This window comes from Tetrao urogallus, assembly GCF_951394365.1.
Source record: "Tetrao urogallus genome assembly, chromosome: 2".
NCBI classification, from domain to species: Eukaryota; Metazoa; Chordata; class Aves; order Galliformes; family Phasianidae; genus Tetrao; species Tetrao urogallus.
The window spans coordinates 101,104,511-101,129,872 of record NC_136814.1 but is presented as its reverse complement, the minus strand read 5'-3'; the positions used below and the strand labels follow the sequence as shown (position 1 = coordinate 101,129,872).

The 25,362-nt window shown below is 38.6% G+C and overlaps 1 protein-coding gene across 1 annotated transcript; it reads right to left on the bottom strand.

Moving 5' to 3' along the window:
• Positions 1-5,992: 5,992 nt before the first annotated feature.
• On the bottom strand, positions 5,993-12,043 carry TDRD15 (tudor domain containing 15; the record flags this gene model as incomplete). Its single annotated transcript, XM_079549935.1, has 1 exon — positions 5,993-12,043. One exon carries the CDS (start codon positions 12,041-12,043, stop codon positions 6,071-6,073), a length of 5,973 nt encoding a protein of 1,990 aa, XP_079406061.1. The 3' UTR covers positions 5,993-6,070.
• Between the last annotated feature and the right edge of the window lie 13,319 nt (positions 12,044-25,362).

Sequence of the window (25,362 nt, the reverse complement as noted above, 5' to 3'; positions counted from 1 at the left end):
TTATTTAGCAGCTTTTTCATTCCATCCTCTTGAGACTGTTTCACTATGGATATATAAATGAACAGGTCACAGCACCAAGGCTTTAGAACACTGTCCAGTCCTGTGCCCATACCTTTTACCCAAAGAATCCTGAGTGCCTTGCTACATACAGAATGTTCTCTCTTCTTAATAAAGAAAAAAACACCATGCAGGAGCTTTTACTATGTTGTGGTTTACTAAGAATTTATTCTCAGAACTCCTAGTACCTGACCAAGTGCTGTAAACAGTGCATTGCACATCACTGGAAAAATGAACATTACCTTCTTATGTGGTGGATGTTTTATGAGTGACTGCTCACTACAAGTGATTTATAGACATGTAGCTCAGGAAAATTACACTGCAATGACAGAAGTGCTTGCTTATTCGCCACATCAAAAACCAAGCTCTAGAAAAGCATCAAGTTTACAATACATCCTTACGGTTTTCCCATTCAGTTTGCAGCTCAAATTCCACACTGTTCAGACTCTTCCCTGGACACTTTACAGAAAACCTTGGCACTCCCCAAGGTATCCATTTGTGGGACAGTAAACCCAAAGATCAGCTTCTGAGTCCTTTGTTGGATGTAGCGCCATAGAGCTTTGGCTATGACTGCATAACAAGCACCAAGTAAGGAACGCTGAGCTTCAGCCAATTCTAGATGGCCAGCAGTCAGTGCAGACTCCACAGTCCGTGCCATAACAAGAGGCAGATGCTTCAGGATACACTCTAAATGACTCATGAGCCAAAAGGAGATACATCTCAAGGACCCAAACTGAAACACAGAGTACAGGCACCTGAGACTACTCCAGCCACCTTACACCGCAGGGAGGTGGTTTTACCACCCCATAGCTCCTCATGAAGTCAGAAGCCCAGTTTGTCTCATAGTGAAGTTCTATCTCAAAACACAAACGCAGGTTTCTTCCCCTTCCCCTTCCCCTCCCCCTCCCCCAATTTTTTCAGGTACGTAGTTTATTCTCAGAACTATCAGCCATTTGAGTTCCCTTGCTGGAAGCAGCCTGCTCTCAGAAAAGGATCCAAGATTAATCAGGGAAAATCAAGAGTATAAAATACAGGAAACGTTTCCAGATTATGAAAGTCCCGTGTCTGCTCTCACAGTTGTTTCATCAAGGGGTGTTTCATATACACATACCTAAGAATTCATTTGAGCATAGGCTTTCCCCTGCCCAAGGAATAACTGAGCTCCTAGACTTGACTCCTGCGGCTAGAGACATGTAATGTGGCTCTTTAATATTTTTGTTCAGAAAAACAGCTTCAAGGGGGTAAGTAGGAGACTTACAACCTGAAAGTGGGAAACCAGAGATGAAGGTCTGAACCCTTGGAGGCAAAATGGGAAATACTGGCTTAATGCAAAGGTAAGTGAAATTCCACATTGTGTGGTATGTCAGATTAGAGGAGATCAGTGGTTTCATGGCTTGAAAGAAAATGAACATAATTAAAAAGCTTGATCATATATTATGTATTAAGTTCAAGCTCCTGTGAATCAGGGTGATTATACACTAAAGAATTAATCAGAATCAAAGTGTTTTCACTCTTAACACCTTGGTATTCCTTTAAAGTAGAAAAAAATATACTGAACTCATTTAAAAACTACTTTTACTCCATTTCCTTTTATTTGCAGCATAATCATTTCACAGAAATGGGTCTAGTCATATTTGAGGGTCACACAGTTGGATTCCTGATGTTTACTGCTCACTAAAAAATTACGCTGCAGCGACAGTTTTAATTCCTTCATTATGCAGAGCTAGACGTGGTAGTGCTAGAAACATTCTTATTAAAACTGCAGGTATAATCAAGACGGCTCTCCCTAAAGTCACTTCAGAGCCAGATAAATATTGTCATGATTTTTTCCATAGTATTTATTATTTAAAAAAAAAAAAAAAAAAAAAAAAAAAAAAAAAAAAAAATTGAATCTCTTCCTCAAGAGAAAGAAATGAGATTTTTCAAACATGTCCAAATAATAAGAAATAGAAATGTACTGGAAATGCATATTTGTAAGTGCCATTGTCATATCCAGTCTAAACATAATATCTATATGTCTACGAAAATCAGGAATCTGGGATACACTCTTGTATCAGACCTCCTCTAAAATATCATCTACTTTTTTTTCCCCCCATATCAATTTTTCTCTGAACAAATGCAGCAAGATCAGGGAAATTTAAAGAATTTAAGAAAGGAATAAGCATCCTGAAAACACCTACCCAGAACGATGTCTGTGTGCTCAGAACCAGCAGGTGTCAGTGCAGCCTAAACACGGTTCATCAGAAACCAGAAACTGAAACATTCTCATCACAATTAGTCTTTAAGAGATGCTGTCACAGTATAAACATCTCCTAAATTAATCCACAAGATTCAAAAATTTGCAAACAAGCGTTTCCTGCTACCCCAACCTGCTGAATTACTGTCATTACTGGATCTGTCGATGAGGATGTCACTGTGCAAAACAAGGCTTCAAAATCTAAGTTTGCTTAGTGAACAATCATGGCAGTGCCTTTAGCAGTTTGAACACTCCTCCCAGTTCCACATCTTTGTCCAAACACAAGGAAGCAACCGCTGACCTCACGCTATGTGAGGCTCAGTGACCAGTCCAGGATCACTTTCCCTCAGAGAAAGAATCGCATCTTGCTTTTCCCCTTCTATCCACCCATGAGCATTCAAAGGACATCAGGCCCACTTTTCTATCCAAGAGCTGAAACTGGCCAGTAGAATCAGAATTTGTGAATGCCCCAATAACAGGAGAAAGCATCTGAGAAAACTAACAGCTTGCAACAACTGTAATTGCCTCCTTAGGAAATGAGTCTACAAAAGGAAAAACTCCATACAGTAACATTAAAAGAAAATATTAAGACAGACAAATAACAGTATTGTTAAACACCTTAAAACAATGCTGAGCCCAAAATTCAAAGCTAGAAAGCACAAGTATAATAGTTCATAATCCTTTGCAGCCATTATAGATAATTAAAAGCAATGTCGGAGGCTCTTTTGCATCCATCAGTTTGCTTTCATAGAAAAGTACACCATTCATTAGTTTAAGAGTTCTTCATGCTTCACATTCATATTTCATTTCTTGAAAACGAACTTGTAAGATCTTCACAAAGTCAGCATTAAAGCCTAAATTCATGCCTGAAAGCCAAAAACTTCTGTGGTTCCTGGGCCATTCCAACACACAGAAACTAGCCTGTCTTGTCAGTACTCCTGAATAACCACCCCATGTCTCCAATAAAACTCCCTCCCCTTCTGGCTGCTTCTATTTCTAAATGAATCTTTAACGACCTCTCTTGAGCCCATGATTTCTTTTGCCTTATTCAGTTCTCACTGGAAATAGTATAAGGTTACCCCTAAATCAGTCAGATAGGAGCAGCAAAATCAGCAGTAGTTAGCCTTGCTCTAGAATTGAAAGCTGCATGTCAAGCTCAAACTTGTACCCTTTGTGCAGTTACACCATCTTGAAGTTCCCTTGGGAAAGCAAAAAAAATAATACACAACTAAACACAAGCAAATGACATCTACTTCCTCCAAACATCAGGTACACTTTTTGGGACATCGCAAAACGTTGAATCATTAGTAAAAAAGATCACAATGATCTTTTAAACCATAGAACAGAATGGCTTGGATTGCAAGGGAACTCAAAGATGATCTAGTTCTAAGCTCTCTGCCACAAGCAGGGCTGCCACCCACAAAAATCAGGCACTAGACCAGGCTGCCCAGGGCCCCACCCAACCTGACCTTGAATGTTTCTGGGGATGAGGCATCCACTGCTGCTCTGGGCAGCCTGTTCTGGTACCACACCACACTCTTAGTGAAAAATTTCCCTAAAACCTGACCTAGATTGCCCCTTTACTTTAAAAGTGTTCCCCCTTGTCCTGTCACTACCTACATAAGAAAAAAGTTGATTTCCTCTCCTGCTCTACTAAGTACTGGAAGGGCACAATGAGATCTCCCTAAGAGCCTTCTTTTCTGCAGTCTGAACAAGCCCAGCTCCTTCAGCCTTTCTTCATAGGAGAGGTGTTCCACCCTCTTGACATCTCCCTGGCCCTCTTCTGGACCAGTTCCAACAGCCTGACATCCCTTCGCCACTGGGGCACCCGGTGACACAGAGGCACAGTACTCCAGATGGGGTTTCACAAAGGTAGAGCACAGTGGGACCATCACCTCCCTGCCCTGCTGGAATCAGAGTTTAAACACTCAGCAACGTAGAAATTGTAATGAAAAACATTTCTCAAAGCAACCACAAGCAACTCTAAAAAAAGAAAAAAAAAAAACAACAAACTCATAATGTGTACCTCTCTTTCACATAAGGCCCAGCTTCCTTTGTAAAGCGTGCCAATGAGAATATAACTTAGCAGAACAGAACAGATGAAGATTGACTTTTTTCTACAAAGTTTTACAAGTGAGCAGGCAGAAAAGCTGCACCATTTGTACAGCAGTCAAAAGTAAACCTTGAATGAGGATAGATGTAACAATCCACTCGACTGCTGCTGGCCTAGAGGGCAAGGAACATTCCTTGGCACCATCTCACAAAGAAGTTACACATTTTCTCCAATGCATTCACCAATCACTGAGATCAAAAAGTTTCAAAACATACAGAATTACTTCAGCAAGGCACGCTGCGCACAGATTAGCATTTTTTTATTCTTATCAAGAAGGCAGAACACTGAATACATCAACATACATGCAGACATTTCAATTCCACATAACTGGTTATCACTCATAAAAAAAAGGAATCAATGTCACTTAAACAATTTACAGAAAAAATAACGTAGAACACCACTAAATGATAAGCAGTAGTTTCCAGCTGTGTTTTACCAGACCGAAGTAATATTATTTTTTTTTTGGTTCAGAATTACACTTGCTAAAAAGCAAAAGGGAAAAGTCATCTATGCCCCTGTGTCTTTCTTCTAAGTACAAATTTATCTCAAGTATATAGAGACCAGTATAGTCTCTCCCTTAAAAAAAAAAAAAAGTGCGGTTATGTCTGAAGTTGAGGGTAGGGGAAGTGCTCATTAAAGAAACAAGACTGAGAACAAAATCCATAGTTAGCACCCCAGTAACAACTGTAATATAACTCTATGATGCCCTTCTTGAAAGTTAGTAACATTAACGGCCAAAGTCCTCTCATTTTTCAGGTACTGTATAATCCTGAAAATACCTTCTATTATTTAGTTTTTAACTTAAGTAGCTTGGTTATTAGTGCTTCAGAAGAGAAACTACTATCTCAAAGTAGACTCATTATGCATTAAAAATAAAAGTCTCACAAATAAACCTAGTGTGCAATCTTCATAAATCAGAAAGATTTATTTTATATCACTGTTATTACCGGGCTCCATGTTGTAACAAGAGATAAGCACTGATGTACAAACACATCCAAATTAAACCAATATATTTTACATTATTAAAAAACACATTTAAAAATATTTAGGCTGTATGTGAACACTACACAAACAGAACTGCCATTTAAGCATCCAGATCTTTCAAAACACAAAGACAAGCAAGATGTGCTATTACAACTGAGTGATAACCAGAAACAAGAAGCACGGTTCATTAACCCTTAGAACAACCACACAGGCATTTAAACTAAGTATCGCTTGGCACTACAGTGAGGTTAGTCTCAACAAAGTAAATAGAAAGTTGCATAAGTTCCTTATGCAGTAAGGAAGTTATTCTTCTAAACTTGCAGTTCAATTATTACTGAAGTTCTCTTTCAATTTCACACGACTGTCATTATAGATTGGGGTTTATCAGAATCACAACCACTGCTTCTGGGAGTGCTCTAGGAGAAATCAATTTTACTTTTAATGTCATCACACTGCTGAAAACTTCCTTCACAGTGTAGTCTATATGCTTTTTTTTTTTTTTTTTTTTTTTTTTTGTCTTATTTTGAACTCAGATCTTTCATTGCTGGCATATAAGCACCCTATCAGAACCCATTTTTGAAGCTTTATCACTAACTGTCCCATGCTTCAGATTCTTTTTTTTTTTTTTATTTCACTTTTTTTTTTTCCCCTGATGAAAGTAAAGCAAAGAAGTGTTTGATTTAATTACAATCTAGTTCACAACTTCTACTACAATTAGAATTTGTATTAGGTTGCAAACGCAGTTTGGCTGATTCATTTCTATCAAGTGAAGTAAGGCTGCACCCACCTGTAGAGTAGACTGCATGGCCAGCAGCAACTAAGGAATGAGCCAAATTACTCTCCCCATACAGAACATCAACCTCTAATCTCATTCCAGAGCCATAGTGGTTAAAATGAAATATGAGACCCGGTTTACCAAGAAGCTCTTGAAACAGAAGCTTGGCTTCACTACTCCAGTATTCCCCTGCAGCAGGAAGCATACCATGTAAAGAGCAAGAGTATGCCAAGCGTGGTAAGTAAGACAGAGCTTCTGGAATAACTTTAAGTTTATGGATAGCTGAATAGGGGATGCTTTTCAAAAAGCCATAATCAATAAATGTAAGAACAACAGACTGACTTGTCACTTCACTAATCTCTGCCCTGTTCCACTGTGCATCCACTCCAAATTGGATCAAGCAGCTGGTACCAGGAGCTACAAATTCTTCAGGCAAAGCAGCCAAGTTCTCAGGAATATCAGAGAGCAGCAAAGTCAACTTCTTCATGCAATCAAATGTGTCTTCAAATTGGACACAGAAGTTTGAAGGATCAGTAACCATAGTTGCAAACCCAGGGTACCTTCCGTCACTTTGCAGAGGTATCCACGTGACTGAATTTAATCTGACAGATTTAGCAAATTCCTTACAGTCCACATTCCCGGATTTTTCCGATCCAATAGTCTGACAAAGACTTGAAGGCTGATCCAAGTACTCAATGAGCAGAAATTCCCCTATTAAAATTTCTACTTCCCAGATATGAGAGGATTCCAAATATCTCAGAAACAAGATCCTTATTTCGCGACTTAGGAGTGCATTTACTATAGGGACAAATGGAATATTCAGTTTTTTAAACCAAACCCATTGACAAAACACAGCTTGTTTAGGAATCCTTTTCATCTCATTACTGAGACTCTTTGCATTATTTAAGGACACCACCTCACAGTTGCCATAATCAATGAAATAAACCAGCATTAACTTCTCCCTGATAAACATCTTTATCACTTTTGAGCGATACCACTTCAAGTTCCTTTCAGATTTTGTCATGCACTCCAACCCTTCTTCAATGTTTTCCACTGTAAGCAAACCACTTACTTGTGCTTCTTTGACCAGCATTACGTTTAAGTCATTTAATATTTGCAAATTTCTAACTAACTGCACATTAAATTCTCCATCCACTGAAACATTCATTACTTCTGCTCTTTCTACTTGTTCAGAACTTAAGTCTTGAGGAGGGATATCTATATGTGTTTCAGAAGTATTTTTCATGTTAACAGCACAATTTTCCCTCTGATCCCCTAAGCCATTCATAGACTTCCCACCTTGAGCACTCTCATTTGTAACCTGAATTTGTTTTGGCATTCTTTCCCAATCATGCACTGGTTTGTTTTGCAATCCTGCCTTGCCTTTTCTCTGCTGAAGATCATAAGACAAAGACTTCCCATCACAAATTATTTCCACTTCCCACTGCTCTCCATGTCGTTCTGCGAACTTGCAAGTGACTGGTTTACCATTTATTTTGCTTAGAAAATAGGAAGTACCTTCATCAGTCCAGCTTTCATCACAAGTTTTTACTTTGCTAAGGAAACAATGAGTGCTGAGCCTCGGAAAAGTTAAGAGTTTTCTTTGAATTCCACAGATTTTGGAAGGGCTTACAACTGCTGTATTGCCATAGTCAATGAACTCAACCTCATACGAGTTTCCTGATTTCAGAGCTTTGATAACTGCCCTGTAGTAAAAACTGTCAGCGGCATGCTCTGCTAAAATGAGATCCCCTACCCTGAGCTCATCTAAGCCACTTTCACGATGGGTATTCACCACACTTTCATTTAATTCTTCTTCTAGTTGAATTATCAAGTTTTCGTCTTCTACAAACTGAATGTAGAAACTTGATGGATTATTTATGTGAGAAATATACACTTCCACTTCAGAATTCATCTGAATATCACGTGGAGGAAGGCTAGTTAACTCAGAAACGTTCTCATTACTCTTTTCCTGCTGACCTGTATTGGTTGGTTGCTTGGTACAAGATTCAGAGGGAGCATTTATAGCTATTCCATTCAAATCTGAAGGACAACATTGTGATAGAGAAGCAGGCTTTTCATCCAGATGTTTCTCTCTGCGTTCCAGGACAGTGCAGACAGTTTCGCGAAAAAGCGGCTCTTCACTGTCCTCAGAACTCAATGGGCTGGAGGACTCACTATGCAGGTCATGTGTGCTACCATCAGCTTGCTCTTCATCTCCAAAATGCTGTTCTGCATCTGTCTGGCAATAGTCACGTACCTGACGTACCAGTTTAGTTTCCAATTCAATTCTTCCATGATTTTTAGCATTTCCTTCTTTAACTTCTTTGTCAACTTCCACGTGATGCACCGCTTCGTGATTTCCAGCATATCGTTCTGTATAATCCGTAACAACTGCCAATTCCTCCAATATTTTTTCTTCAATTTTCTGACCCACTTGGAGCTGTTCATCATACAGCTCTACAACAATCTGGCCATTTGATTCTCTGGATACAATCACAGCCCTCAGCAGTTTACCAAGGAAAGTCTCCTCAAACCATCTAATAACACCTGCTGGAACATTTTTCTCCCTGAAATCTGACAGACGGCATTTAATAGCTTGCATGGGTGTGAATATAAGGTCTGTGGCAGAGTCTGGAAGAGGCATCACCTGGTCTCTCTCTGTCATCTGCTTATTTCCAAAATCCACAAAGTCAGCATACAAATAAGACGTTGATTTCATAGGAGAGACCAAAGCTCTGTAAAAGAGACCATCTTCAAAATATCTAGCTATACATAATCGCATATTGCTAGTATAACATTTTGTGTGATCTGCCAGTTTGCTCGTTTCACTAACCTTCTTCATCAACGCCTCTATAGTTTCAGTGTTTCGATTAAGCTGGCAATAGAATTTTGAAAAGCTATGTATATGAGTTATGTAAATTTCTTCCTCGCTTCCAATTTTTATATTAAAAGTTGAATAGAAAAAAGTGTACAGAGAACCCAAAGGTACAAGCTTTTGCAACTCAATACAGTCAGAGTGGTTGAGTCCACATTCCCTGAGAAACTCCTCTGCACCAACAAATGGAGTCTGTAAGTCAACTATATTGCATAAACTGCTTGAACTAAGAACAAGAGCATAGACAGTGCAAGTCAGTGGTCCAACAGAAGCAGAAATGAAGTCTTTAAAATGTCTACACACTTCTTCTGGCCAATTAAATGCATCAGTCTGTAAGGGTACATTTCTAAGCGCGCACTGAAATGCCTGACTTTCCAGAGTTAAGAAATCTGGAAGAATAGCCTGAAGATCATTAAGAACAACTCTTTCCCGATAGCCATAATCTACAAAAATCACATCAACCTCATCTGGGGATATCTGCTGTACAACAGCTGCTCTGTACCACTTCCCATCTTTGGGACATTTAACAACACAGGCAACCTGTCCAGTTTTGTAAGGATGGGTATGTTCTTTATAGTAAGTCTGGATTTGCTTCATTAAACTATCTAGCTCTGGCAGTTTATTTTGCAACTGGCATGAAAAATCTGCTGGGGAAACACTGTAAGAACACACCACTTCAAAAACAGCTCCCGGTTTAAACACAAACTCTTTATAATGTATTTTTTCCTCAGGCTCCGATTTATGACCTTCAGAGAGAACATCTTTTCCAAACGAGGACCGTGTAACAGACTTTCTCAGCACAGAAGGCATGCTTACTGTTTTTTCCTTCTGAACTACTTGTCTACTTTGCGATGTGCTGTTTTTATAAGTTTTAGAGGCACACAGTGCATTTACATGTTTTTGTCTAGATCTGCTTTGATTCCGGGCTCGGAATTTTTTGGACACATTCAGAGCAGAATCTGATCTCCTTTCCCAGTATTCTGCATATCCAGCCTGAACCATAAGTGCAGCAACACTGCATTTCTGAGAAGCAATATTATACAATGCATTAACAGTGTATTTGTTGCCATGCTTACCAATGACCTGAAACATCAGTACTCTGTTAGATACAACCTCTTTGAAGAAATCATTCTCCTTTTTAACCCACATATCATCAACAGGAAAAGCACAAGCAAGTTCACAACACATGGCTAAAGCTGGCAAACTGGAAAACTCCGGAAGCAATGTTTTCACATCATAAGAGGGCACAAGGTCTGTATTCCCAAAATCCAAAAAATAAACAGTAACATTTACATCAAGCACTTCAGTGACAATACCTCGATAATAATGTCCATCTTTGCTATACCGAGCACAGCACAGTAATCCAGGTTCTGGGTTTTTAAGGACTCTTTCCTCAGCTCCACACTGGTTATACACATCTGCAATATTTTCTGTCAAGGCTTGAAACTCATTCTGATACGCACACGTTTGAATCCAGAAGTTGGATGGGTTTATAACGTACACCACAAAAGCAGCATGATGAGAATTCATCTGCATTTCCACACGTTTGCAATGACTTGATAAAGACTCACCCCATTCAGGTAAGCAGTTTTTTGTCTCTCTATTTCCAGCAAAACTCTCACATGAATTGTGAGAACTGCGTGTAAAGCACACAGCATGTGCTCTGCAGCTTACACCAATATTGGTGATTTTGGTTTCCAGAGGTGAGACACATAAGGCAGCTCCTTCATTCAACTTTTCTGGATGCTCAGTATTAATTCCAAAATTTTCACCTGGCAATGTAATGTAATACAAGTGATCACTGGCATCAAATGAGTTAACATAAATACATACAGAATTTTGTCCTGCCAAGGCTTGTATAAACCTTTTCAGCTGAAGTTTTATTACCGTCTTATCATCATTACCAAAACAAGACAGTGCACACGGAAATGAAATCATTGGTAGTGACATGAACTCTGCTAGAAGCTTCTTAACACAACTAGATGGTACAGCTTCAATGTTACCAAAATCCATAAACCAGACTTCCACAGACAAGTCTGGTAGAAGCTGCCTTATCACTCCTCTATGCCACTGTCCATTTTTCCTTTTGGCAGCACAAAATTGTCCTAAACTATCAGAAAATGTATTATTTTTTGTGCTGATATCTTCATAATACAAGCACATAGCTTCTGTCAAATTTTCCAGCTCTTTTTGCCATTTCTGTATCTGACAGTAAAATTTACTTGGGCTTTCTGCGGTAGTTATTTTTACACTTACCCTACTGTCAGCTGGTAGATTCGGAAAAAGAACATCTGAAAATAACCAGGAAGAGTCTGATGGTTTCTCAGGATTACTAAAACTAAGTAACTCCTGGACTGAAAGTTTCTGTTGCAGAAATTGTGGCAGTGTCCTGAACTGCGGGGGAAACACTTTTAACATTTCTACAATAAGACGAAAGGAATCTCTATCCGCAAGTTTCCCTAAGTTCAGTTCAAGAACATCACTGATGATCTTCGGTACTTCAAGAATGAACAACTGGTATGATGTGACAGCTTCTACGTGACCTGTGACCTCTAATCCCACCAGTGATGAAAAATAATTTATGGCTTTGGGACTCCATTTTTCTCTAAGAGGAACTATGTTTGCAAAAATCCCACAAACTATCATTGGTGGCAGCTGGAAAAATTTATCACAAGCAGAAGCAACATGCACTTCCTCAACCATTACCACTTGTCCAGTGTCTATGAGGAAGGTCTCAAAAAAATGCCCTTTTTTTTCCAAAACTTTTCCTCTAAACCAATTTCCTTCTTTGTCTTCCACAAAGCAAGATCCACCAATGTCAACATTATCTTTTGCTTTGAATACACGTTGTATTTCTTGCTGTAGTATGTGGTAGTCAGGTTCACACCCTCCCTTGCGTTCACCCTTGAATGCTATAAGCAAGGATTCTCGTCTGCACTCTGTATGAATTATCTTCAGATTCATATCTACTATGTCTGATGAGGGAGTCAGAAGTTCCATTCTGTCTGCAAAGAAAAGGAGCAAGATCAGCCTGATAAATTTCCATATTTTACTTTATCAACTAATTCCTTACAGAAAGCTTTTAGAATGTTTTAATAGCATCTTTTTACTGATCCAGCTAAAATGCATACTAAGCATTTAACATTTACCAGTTTCCTCTTTTACTTAACACAATTTTTTCTGTGAAAAGATATCCAGAAATACTTGAAGAAAAAAAAAAATATCTCTGGTGTTGCTCTTGTGACTATAGTCTAGTTTCCAAAACAATACATAAGAGAGGGAGGAGGAGGTGCAAGACCATGAAAATATGTTACCATGTTAATATATATGTATATATATATACAGCCTCTACTCATCTCACAAAGGTTACTTACATAGTAAATTCAAATAGTACGTTCTCCGTGGGAGATTCAGTCCAGAGTTTTGCCCTACTGGATCTGCAGTTACAAGAATTTATCTGCAGAAGCGTTTCCAGTCCATTCCTTCCTTCTAAATACTGGGATGACAAAGACTCTTCTCATCCTCTTGTTTTAGTGCAAATCATTTCTTCAAATCAATGACACTTCATCTTGCTGTGTTACACCATTATGTACAGCTGCACTGTTTGCAAAGCTCTTTAACAGAACAGCAGCTCTCACAAAAGCAGACATAAAGGAGTGAGTGGCCATATAACCTGTGGTCAGAAGAAATCTAATCCCTGTCATTCTAGTTCTACTCCACCAAAAAGCTTGCCAGAACACCTTGGGCTGAAGAAGGAAGAGATGATGCTACAGACACACGGCTTTTCCAGAACAGTTTAAAAAAACACAACGGAAACAAAATCTCTCAATAGAAGCAGTACCAAACCCAGCTCCAGCAAACAGTTTCTTAAGGAATTCCCTCAATTCCTCACCTTTTCCTGTAATAAGACAGAAAACTAAACCTTCAAAAATACACTTTTGTCTACCTGACAAAAACACCTGAGAATCAAAACTGAGACGACGCATCATTGATGCTTTGGCACCTCATTTCTCTCACCGAAACAAATAACAGATGGAAACAACTTTTCATCAGTGCTTTTTTGGGGCAGTTATCATAACCCTAAAAAACAACATCACACTGCAGCACACCTATTTGTACAGCTTACAAAGTGAGCCCTTCCTTCACACTCACCTACCCGACATGGAATGTTCTTTCAGGGCACACTTCTCAGAAGACTCAGACTCTGTATCTCTCTAGAAGATAACAAGAAATCATTACGTAATGAAACTTCTGTTTTCTAAAAGCTCCCAGCTCTCCTCAACGCAGCCCAGAGGGGTAAATCAGGGTGTGAGGAATCCACAAAGATTTACACAGTGCCACCACGCCCAACAACGAGATCACCGAGCACACCAACAGCAGAACCCCGGAATAGAGGCAGAGCCCCGCGCGCCCGCCCCGCAGCCGGCACGAGGCTCCAGCACCATCGCAGGCGCTCAGCGGAGCGAGGGCTGAGCCCGCACCGCGCCGCTCCCCCCGCGCGGCCGCTGCAGGACGAGACCTCACAGCGAAAACGCCACTCACGAGCACGAAAGCGACGTGTAAAAGCCATTACCTTCACAGAACGGCAGTTCGATGCCACCCGGACGCCAGCAGCAACACAAGGAGACCACCGCGCTCCACCAGCCGACAAAATGGCAGCGGGAGCACGGCCGAATACACCGAGACGAGCGCGCCACGCGAAACGAAGGCTCTGCTAGCGTGCAGGGCGGGCCTTAGGGTTGATTGACGGCGGTGCTCAGCCAATCAGCACGGCGATGGGCGAGAGGCGTCGCGTCCATCGTGCTGAGGGCGGGAGGGGTGGAGAGGTGTGGGTTTAAATTTCCCGTTCTGGGCGTAATAAAGGTGCTCACGATAAAGACACGTGGTGTGAGAAGCAGTGCTCCTGAAAAGAACAGTGAAGTATAGGAGCAAGCTGCCCGGGTGGTGGAGTCATCATCCTTGGATGTGTTCAAGAACCGTGGTTCTGAGGGGTGTGGGTAGTAGGTCAGACTGGTGGCAGTTGGACTAAGTGATCTTGGTAGTCGTCTCCAACCTCACGGATTCTATGATTCTATGAATAAAGTAATGTAGAAATGCCCTATGCAGTCTCTCTATGCCACCGTTTTCCCATTTGGTGCTTTTTTTCAGCTATAAAACCAACGTGTTAAGCCAGCCTTGGCTTTCTTCCTAGCAGCATACGTTAAGTTTTCACACCTGTACGTGCCTTCAGGCAGTTTCTCGTGGAGGCTTTCCTGCAGGAGGCATCATTCCCTGCCTGAACCCCTCTAACAGGAGGCAGAGTCTTAAGAAAGGCTCTCCAAACCTGCAAATAAATGTCTGCAGCACAAGGAGAGAGTGATTTAGCAGCTAAGCATCTGTACCATGCTTTTTTCTTTTTCTTTTTTCTCCCCCACATAAATGTGCTAATCTGCAAATACTTACTGCTTATTTGCAGGTACTGTGTTTTGTGTAGATGTACTGGTGGGGAATTTAGGGCAGACTTCTAAAAAGACTAGACAAAATCGAAGGTTTCTTGAAAATACAGCTTCCAAGTGTTCGTCTGCTTTAAAGAGGTGCATGTGCTATTTCTAAAGGTAGAATGCTACTATATTTAGCACAAAATAACCTTGCAATACTGAAATTTTCCTTCCTCTAGGATGCTTTGAAGCTGTTTGACTAGGTTAATTTACGTATGTTGCTTGATGTTACATTATCAGATTTCACATCCATCGCATTAATTGGGCAGAGTTAGGTAAGAGTGAAGGTCATTAGTATTACGTTTATAGAGAGCAAAATTAAGACTAAATCTTGTAAAGAATTTACGTTATTGCGAGATTAAATTCTCAAAATGAAATGTAGAATCCAAAGTAGGCATCCAAGCCTTTTCAGTGCAAAGGGAGAGTGCTGCCTCCAAGTGACAATTCAGAAGCCCCGTGTGCTGCATCAGCAGCAATCTTGTGCTCATTAATCTGGAGATTATGAATATGTTACAAAAGAATGTGGGGTGGGACTGTGCTTTTCTCTGTAACTTAAGCTGAAGTCATCCCTGTTCAGACTACAATCCAAAATTCACTCCTGAAGGCACAGCACTATTTTTCTTATATTGACATCTTGCCATACTCAAATTACAGTGCTGATGGCAACTGTAATATAATGATCTTATGGCTAGAACAGTCAGAAATTGACTCTTTCAGCAAGAGTGACTTTTAAAGTTGTGTTCCACTTCCCCATAAGAGTGCCTTGGCCATGGGCAGTATGATGGAATGCATAGTTTGTCCCTCCTGTTTGAAGTTGTGCCACTGTTGGTGGTAGAAAAGGAAAAGAAAGGCATGAGTAGATAGTCCCGCAGGGCAGAATGGATGATGCAGCTTTCTCTCCTCTTTCCAGAAGGAAAGAACAGCTATTTTGCTGTTTATGCCTTTTGTATAGATCTTCTTCACGGTTTTTCTTTTCTGCAGCCAGTGAGGGAATTGTGGAATTGTGGCATTATGCATGCACATATGTGGCATTTTTTTGGTAGCTCTTTGGTTTGCTCAAAAATTGTATGATTTTTTTTCCCCAGACTTAGTATCTACATTGGCAAATACATATAAAGCATATTCCCTGTTACCTGGTTACCGTGAGTTAACCATTAAATATTTTTGCTGATTTATTCTGAAAGTAGGTTAACAACTTTCTAGTAAGCTTACTTTTATCTTACTGACAGAAATAAAAATAATATAAACTAAGATGGAAAAAAAAAGGTATTATTTCAATCTGTGAGCACTTTATCACTTAACAAATCCTGAATAGAAAATACCTCAAAGATGAAACTCCCAAATCGAGCCTCATGTTGTCTTTTCTCTATATCAAACTAATTAACAAGGAGGCTCTTCATATAGTCTGAGATACATGTATGCACGTCCACTCTGGAATGTTGCCTGAATGTTTTCATGAGAAAAATCATGCTGAAAGGCCCAAGTATTCAGCCTTCTCTTCAGGAAATTTTTGCTGTGATTTGCCATAATAACAGTTAATGAAAAACTGAAACTTTTCAGTGGAAAAGCCTTCTGTACTCATGGGATGAGGTGGCTGCATGTACTCATTTTTATATTGTAAGAGATGGTGGTCTGACCGTTTTACTATGTTCGGTGCACTTTCATGTTGGATTTCTTGTGAAGAACTGGATATTAATTTTCCTTATAGATTTAAGTGTAATGTAAAGAAAATAAAACTGTTCTTCAACTACAGTTTAGCACAGTATCATAAATGAAGTTCTGCTGCCAGCTGCCTGCCAGGAGGTAGAACATAGCAATGTGTGGGGTGAGCAAAAGCTGGACATATTCTGCTGTTTCTAACTGTCTCTCCCTGGGATTGTCAGCTTCTCTTCTGTCAGAGTTTTAAAATAACAGTGAGCCCCACTGAACTCCTTGGCAGGGGGAAAAATGGCTGACCATCAACCTCCATGGATGGCAAGAGTTACTGGCTAGCAGAGAAGGGGAGTATCTCTCCAGCTGAAGGGCAAAGAAAGTTTTAAGACTTCATCCTGCACTTAATGTTCCCTTCCTGATGATGGTTCTGTGAACAGTATGCTGATTGGACTGAATCCCCTTCTGAAGCACCTGGCATTCACTAAGAACAATGTAAAAATTATAACTGCTTTGATTAGTTCCTCACACGAGGAGAGCCAGACGATTAGACACTACCCATCCTACTTTTAATCTCTGACACTTCTGGGATCTGTCTTTTACCTTTGTTTTGATTGTTTCTGAATATTAATATTATAAAACTTACTAAAATTGATAACATTCTTTTTCATTTTAGTCTGTCATAACAAAGCCCTTTGAAATTGTCTGTTATAAGGTTCATTTATTAGGTCGCTACATAGTGAAGTTTTTGGGCACAGTAACTCATGTTCCATGGCTTAGTTCCAGTCCTCTCTGAATTCAGTCTCATGCAAACTTGAAAATGCAGCAGTGTTTTCTTATGGTCATCGATGTTTATTTATTGCATGTAATGAATTGCTGTTCAAAAAGTCAGTACTACATTCCTGTTAATAGCACATGTGATGGTCTTTTACTTAAAAATATTTAAGTAAATATTCTTAAAAGAGACAATGTATGAAACACATGGGTATGAATGAGTGGCAACAGCAGAAACAGAAGACCTTAAAAAGTTCTGAAAATGGAGAGTGAAAACACATTTTACTGAAGACAAATCTCACAATAAGCAAAGCATCCTTTTTCCAGCTTGGCTAAACTCAGAATTATTGTTTTAAACGATGAAATTTACTTTAGAGATAGGGGATATAAAAAGAATCACATAATTCTGTTGCCTTATCCTGAAAAGGTCACAGTCTTCAGAATTGTTCATGTTGCAGGATCAGTATATCACTGTTATGATTTTATTTCTTTTTTCTGAAGTCAGTTCAGGAGTTTTGCTGCCTTTTGTAGTAGACTTGGAAAAAAAACAAAACAAAACAAAACAGGACTCTAAATAATCATCTCAAAATAAACGTTTGTGCACTTTTTTTTTCTATTTTGTCTTTGAAAGTGTGTTCTCAATGCGTCCTGTTATGTTAACTTGAATGATAGCCACTAGGTGGCAGGAACAACCACATGTTTAGCCGGATGCTCGAAAATACACGTGTGTTACTTCAACAGAAGGAAGGAGTGCAAGAGCGATTACTCCCATCTGACCAATAATGAAATATAAGGGTGCAAGCGCTGCAGAGTTTCACTAGAAGGGTCATCACATTCATTGCACCATTAGAAACCATTTACTTTTTTTTTTTTTTTCAGGCAAACTGGGCTAAGTCTGAAATACTTTTAGTGTATTATGCCTATTTTCTCCATATGCTGTCAAACTTTCATTTCAAATATTTTAGTAAATCACGTGCCAATCTTCTGCTACTGTATTTTTAAAAATTACTTTAATATAGTTGCTAATAAGAAGTTAGTTATTAACTCAGCAGTTTACATATCGGAAAGTGGAACATGGAAACAGCTTTTGTGAAATACTTTCAGCAATAGGAGTAGTTATTGCTTCTTTTTAAAACACACCTTGCATGTTAAAGTGGCAGTTACGCTCACAACAAGGAGAAGAGAAATGGATTACCTCAGAACATACAAATCTTTTACAGTTGAAATAGCAAATTGAGATTTGTTAAATAATGGGACAAAGCAAAAGGTAGAATTTCTGTCAGTAGGGGCCACACAAAGCATATGAGTTTTGTCGTAGTAACTACAACACTCCAATACAGGTATGTACATACAGTCTCAGTATCAGTGGTGAGACTGAGTTTCCCTCTTGTGCAGTTTTTGTGGTGCTATGTGATAAGGTTTTGCCACTATATCATCTGAAATGTCAATTAGGCCACCGATATTAAAGCTGTATAGTATCATGTAGCTGTATACTATCATACAGAGATGTATAAGTATCATATAATGGTTTGGCCTGGAAGTGTTTTTTAAAGATCAAAATTCCTTGCCGGGGTGGAGACATCTTTCACTCAATTACATTTCTCAAAGCCCCGTCCAACCTGGCTTTGAACACTTCTTGGGATGGGGCTCACACAGTTTCTCTGGACAGTCTGTTGTAGCATCTTTCTACTCTCTGATGATATTTTGCCTTATATCTGATATAAATCTACAGTTTTTCAGTTTAAAGCTGTGACCCTTTGTCTTCTTACCTCCATGCCCTCGTAAAAAAGTCTCTCTCCGTATTTCTTATAAGCCCCTTTTAAGTACTAAAAGGCTGCAATGAGGTCTCTATGGAACCTTCTCTTTTCCAGGGTGAACAAGCCCAGCTCCCTCAGCCTGCCTTCAAAGGACAGGTACTCCAGCCATCTGATCATCTTTTTTGGCCTCCAGATGTACTATAACAGCTCCATTTCTTCTTTATGCCATGGCCCCCACAGCTGGATGCAGTACTGCAGGTGAGGTCTCACAAGGGCAGAGCATAGGGAAAGAATCACGTGCACAACAATTTTACATTGGTTAACCAAATGTGCTGTGCTGGTAGGGAGAGTCTCATGTTCCTTCTACATTAGCAGTACCCATGGCACAACTGGAGTAGATCTGAGAAGTGAAATATTGGTACTGATGGCCCAGTATGCACATCAAGCAGATCTTAAGGGCAGAACTATTATGTAAGATGAGTTCTAGAGTAGTCACTTGGACTGGATGTCCAGTAGCATTTGAAAAGATTTTTTTGAGTCACATTCCACGGGATTCTTGCATGTGTGCACCGAAATAGGTCTGCACTGTTGACCAAATCAGGGTAACTGAGGATGTTTATGAGATTCACTTCCAGTTCTAAATTAAATTTAATGAACAAGCACCTAGGAAGAAGCTATACTTAGGCATTCAGTGGCTGAATTCCTAGTGGAATTCATGGCAGTTGGAGAGAAGGACTAATGAAGAGGTTGATAATCGCTACAGGAAAAGCAGTAATGAGCTTCAGAATAGAATTTTAACAATTTCAGTTCTTCAGATTCAAAAGGTTCTATTTCTAGCAGAAAATATTGAATTTCTAAAAATTTTGTATGTATAGCAAGAAGTTTGAGATATTTTTTTAAGTATATTTGAGACTTTTTAAATACTGAGATTAGTTTTCTCTGAGGGAAAAATAAAGTCCCATATGCAGTGACAATTCTGTGTCCTGAAATGTTGAATGTTTCTGATGCATAGTTGAACAATACATAGTGATAGTGGGTAAACTGATTAATTTGTGAGTGAAATCACAGGAAAGAAGATGTAGCAAAGGACTTTCTAAGTCATCTATTTATTATATCTGATTATTAAATTATTATATAATAATATATTATTAATATATTAATATATAATAATATATTAATATATTATTATTAATAATATAAATTATTATTATTTATTATATCTGAAAAGATCAATTGAATGATTTAAAAGGTTTTTAAAATTATTCATGATTATTCTTCATTTTAATTAACTAATTCTGGCCCTAGCCCTACAAGCTGGATGTGAAGAAGGATGTTTAGCTTTCTGCAGAATTTAATGGCCACCACGGGTGTCTGAACAGGTACACATTCTGTAGATCTGGTGATATTTTTGTGGTCTTAATTCATGCTCATGTAAAATCCTAGCAAACTTGTGTGTGAATTTTACATGTTCAAATAAAAATCAAACTTTCCACAGTATTAACCAAATAGTTGTTTTGGCTCAGACCTTGTCTATGCAGGTATTCACTGGGATGCATAATATTTAAGGAAGGTACTCCTACTTGGAATCTTTAGGTACAATTTTTATTAAAGCTTTTTTTTTTTTTTTTTTTTTTTTTAAAGAAAAAAAAAAGGATTAGTACAGAAAACAGCTTTGATTGCTTAACTCTCTTCATCTCACAGTTCAGGTATTTAAATTCTACAGGGTTTTTTTATTCAGGAATATTGAACTTACTAATTCCCACTGTAGCAGTGTTCAGCATCTTTTTGAAGGTGAGGTCCATGGCTTAAGCTAGTCTCATGTTTGTTCTTTTTTCTTAAAAGCCTTGCAATGTTAGACTTCACTGTTAATCATTATATCTTTCTTGTTAAAGATTTTACATCTTGTCTGTGTTTACAAACAGAATAAATTCCCTAAAAGTATTTTCTGGCATTTGCCATCGGTCATTTGCATGAAATTTAAAGTCACAGTGCAAACAATGGCAGTGATCATTACAACATGTGGTTGCTTGTCACACTTTCAATACAACTTGTTATCTAATTCCAATACTCTTGGGTGTTCGTATGTATGTATATGTCCTTTAATGCCAATTCTGTTTATAGTGAATGGCCAAATCTTACCTTCATATAGGTGCAACAAGTATGCTCCTTACTGAGATGTTTGCATACATAATTTCACTCACTGAGATTAATTTAGAGACAGATTTTAAGTTAAAACATAGTAAAACATTTTGTTCCTTAATTGCTCTCTGGTAAATCTTAGAGATTTACATAGCAGAAAGCAAAAAGTGTTATTGCATGATGGTCTTTTAGGCAATACTGGAAAGAAGATGATATACTACAGCAGTTTTAATTGCTGCAAGGTGCTGATCCATCCTTGGAATTAAAGTACAGGGTTTTGTCATCACATGTATTGAAGGGGCAAAGACAGGATGAAAATCACACAAGCACTTAAGGAAAATTTAGTCCTTATTGAAGTCAGTGGCAGAACTCCCATTGACTTCACTGGGGCCAGAATTTCACTCCATATATTTAAGGAACAACAAAAAAATGTATTAGGTGTGTTATTAATACTGTGTAGAAAGTTCTACATAGATATATATATATACAGTATCTGTTTGGCTATTTGTTATTTGTGCTACAGATTCATTTTGAATCTTAGGTCCCTTAAAGCAAAAATAACTTTCATAATTAGCACTATAAGGATCTGACTGCACCGTCAACCTTGCACAAATGGATGCATGTGCCTGTCAGGAACTCACTGACAGTAAAGCCAATGAAAGACAGAATATACTCAGTAGCATGATTTTTTCTTTTTGAAAATCACTCGCTCTTGACCCAGAGCTTGGCCACATTCAGGAAATTATGTAAGTAGCACCTCCCAACCCAGACTCTGTGCTAAGCTCTTTTCCCAGCATTCAGACTACTCTTAAGTTTTCCCATCTCTGTCATGTAAAATGGTATTTCTGGGCAGATGGAGATTTCTGCTTCATATACTTTACTTTTACATGCAGTCTAAGCCACATAAAACACATTCAGGCCATGTTCATGTTAGATTTTTAGTATCAGCTCAGCTACCTCAGTGCAAAACCTATTCCTGTTATGCTCTACACAAACGTGCTTTGAGGTTTACCAGTATAGTGTACTTTGGTTTCAAAACAGCAATGTCTAAACCAGTGGCTAAAAAGACTGAATAAACATGGTTCCAAATTTTATCCTATGGATTTTCAAATAAATTCTTATTACAGTACTTTTTTCTGTATTTCTTAATAAGGTAATGGGGAAATCATAAGGCCCTACTACTGCTAGATAAAGATGTTGTTAACCAAGTGTTTCACTTGTATGTTAAGAATAGATTCTAAGTACTGAGACAGCCAGTCATCTTCATGTTGATGAAGATGTTGAGCACCACTTATGCACACCCACCTGTATGTGCACAAAATCAATTTAACTCTAATTCCTGCATACTTCTGAACATCTGTGTCACCGAAGTGCTTGTACACACATTGTACGTAATCCATTATCTCACCATGAAATATTTACTGCAGTGAGACCACTACTCTGTTCTATCAATTCTGTACAAGAATGAATGAAGAATGCTTCATTACCATGCTATGTTTGAAATATTAAGAAGTTATTTCATGATCAATTTTAGATAATATTTTCTGAAATTTTTGCATGCATTATTTTCAATGGAAAGAGAAAAAATGAGCCTAATGGAAGTTAGTGACAGATTCGTCATTAAATTCAGAAGAGTTTAAATTTTATGAGACTGATTTGAACAAAAGGGAGGCAGTTTTTATGTGTGGAGTAGTCCTTCTTTATGAGTCAACAGACACTTCAAAAATTATTGGGCATGATTCTACTGTCAGCTTGAGACCATATTAAAATAGAAGATCTGGATGGAATCCACCTGTTTTTGAGAGTAAGGAAGTTTTAATAGCGTGACTGAATTACACTGATTGGGACAGAGAATAATCTCATGTCCTGTTTGGCACATTTGGAGCACAGAAGTAGCTTCTCTACAGGACCTTGCGCTTGGCCTTATTGAACATGATGAGATTATAGGAGACCCACTTCTTAGGTTTGTCAAGGTCCATCTGGATGGCATCCTTCCTTCTAGCATGTTGTCCTCACTGCCCAGATTGGTATCTGCCATCTGCAAAGTTGCAGAGGGTGCACTCGTTCCCACTGTCCATGTCATCAAAAGAGATGTTAAATATTTAACATATTTAATGTTTAATATACTAAATAGTGCCAGTCCCAAAATGAACCCTTGAGGAACACCACACATCACTGATTTCCACCTGGACATTGAGCTGCTGACCACAACTTTGAAGCGCCATCATCAAGCCAGTTTATACCCACTAAGTGTTCCATCCATCAAATCTACATCTCTCCAATTTAGAGAAAAGGATGTTGTGTGAGACAATGTAATGCTTTTCCTTCTAAGGATCAGACTTCATTCCCACTCAGAATGGTACACAGTGACTTTTCTAGATGTTTCACTGGAAAACAACACCATCTTGACTATATCTAACAACACCACTGACTAATGTAAAAATGTAAAAGACATGGGAAACTGAATTTTGGGTTGTATTGAACACAACCAGCTGATCAAAAGAGGTGATTATTCCTCTTCATTGAGCTTTAGTATGGTCTCACCTTGAATACTACATGGACTTCTGTGTTCAACTACATAAAAAAGGAAAATAAAATACTTGAAAGCATCCAGAGGAGGGGAATAAAGCTGTGATGGGGCTGAGGAGAGGCCAAGGTTACTTGTGTTGTTGGTCTGGAAAACAAGAGGCTGAGAGTCGACCTCACAGCTCTCTGCAGCTCCTGAGGAGGTGAAGCAGAGGGAGGTGCTCTGCTCCTGGCAAATGATGGTAGAACGGGACCAGCACAAAGCTGCACCAGGGGAGGGTCAGACTGGGCACTGGGAAACATTACTATGAGGACGGTCAAACATCAGAATGGGCTTCTTAAAGAGGTGGTTAGTGAGACATGGCTGTCAGTGTTCAATAAATGTTTGGACAATGTCCACATTAATACTTAAACTTTTGCTTAGCTCTAACAATGTCAGAGAGTTGGACTAGATGATCTTAGGTCTTCAGTTTCCCTTCTGTTCAAAGAAAATTGATTTGAAGCTTAGCTGACAGGTTGTTAATTACAGCACTTGTTTGTGTTACATAGGATAATGCAGAGGAATGGAAAAGGTAGGATGAGCTTGAGGTCACATTCATGCAAATGGTCATAGTGGTTCATGGAAATGGTTCGTTTTCTTTCATGTGTTCTGTGTCAGGGTGATCTTTCAGCTGAACAGGTCAGTGTGGTCTTGAGCATTATCTGTTTATCTGAACCCTAAAGTGTTTGCTTTGAATAATTCTTATCATTTTTCTTACTCAAAGAATTACACAATGTGCAATACCTCTAAAACATCTTATCAGGAATCTTTTGAAGCATTAAAATATATTTTTGCCTATTAAGACTTACTAAGTAACTGGCAAATATGAAATTATTTGAGATCTATATTCCACTGAAATATATATCCATAAAAATAAAAATTAGAATGTAAATATGAATTGAATAGAAACAAGTGTGTAAACATAGTAGCTTTAAATTAGATAGCATGGGTAAACAATAAGAAAGATACAATTGCACAGACTTCATGGTGGATTGTGCAATCACGCTGGAGACCTTAGGTATGTACTTCAGTTGGTAGCCTGCTCTGACACCCACAGTCTCCAAATATTGTATTAGGTGCTCACTTAAACCATTTTCCACTTCAGTCACATCCCCAGTTGCAGTGTCAGCGAACATGAGAGAAAAGCTGCTGTAACTTCCCACAGAACAGCTAGATTGAAAGTCAGGCTGTAGGTTTGTTGGGTTCTAGAATTCATGAAAGGGTAAAAATAAACAATTGAATCAAATATGTATGTATGGATGGATATATTTGAGAGCAGTCAAAATAGCAATAGAATTGAAAATCGAATAAAAATATGAAAAATAATTATTTTCTTGAAAATTCAGAAGCTTGGTAAGATCTGTAAGAGATTAGGGAATGTTTCTACTAACTAAAAGAACAAGTAATTTTTGCTCTGATTTTAAGTTTCCCAAGAAAACCAAACAACACATTTCTGTTGCATTAGCTATGAAGCTATGAGACTCATTCAGAACTCTGACCTGGTCTACCTTTGACCTTGGCTTTGACAGAATAAGACCAGGAAATTTCAGAACCAAAAATGTACTTAATGCTCTGATATAGATTTTGAAGTTACATAAAACTTCATGGCTTAATGGGTTTTTAGGTAGTATAGGCTTTCTAGCTTCCTCTTAGACAAATCCTGCTTAATGTGCATATTAAATGTCAAACTGTCTTCCTGATATCGTGTCCCCATTTTTTCTCAGTTCCTTTCAAGCAGACTAAAATTTTTTTCTCTTTACTGCTGTCACATCAAACTTATTTACCACATTATTTGCCTTAAAGTAAGACTATTCTATAGATGCCTTTTTAAAGCACAGGTGTGAGACAGCCCAGTCTTGATAAATTTACTTTCATTTATGGTTTTCAATATTAATTGAAAACTTCTATATTTGGAGTTGAGAATGAAAGCTTGACCCCCAATTTAAGTGTTAAATG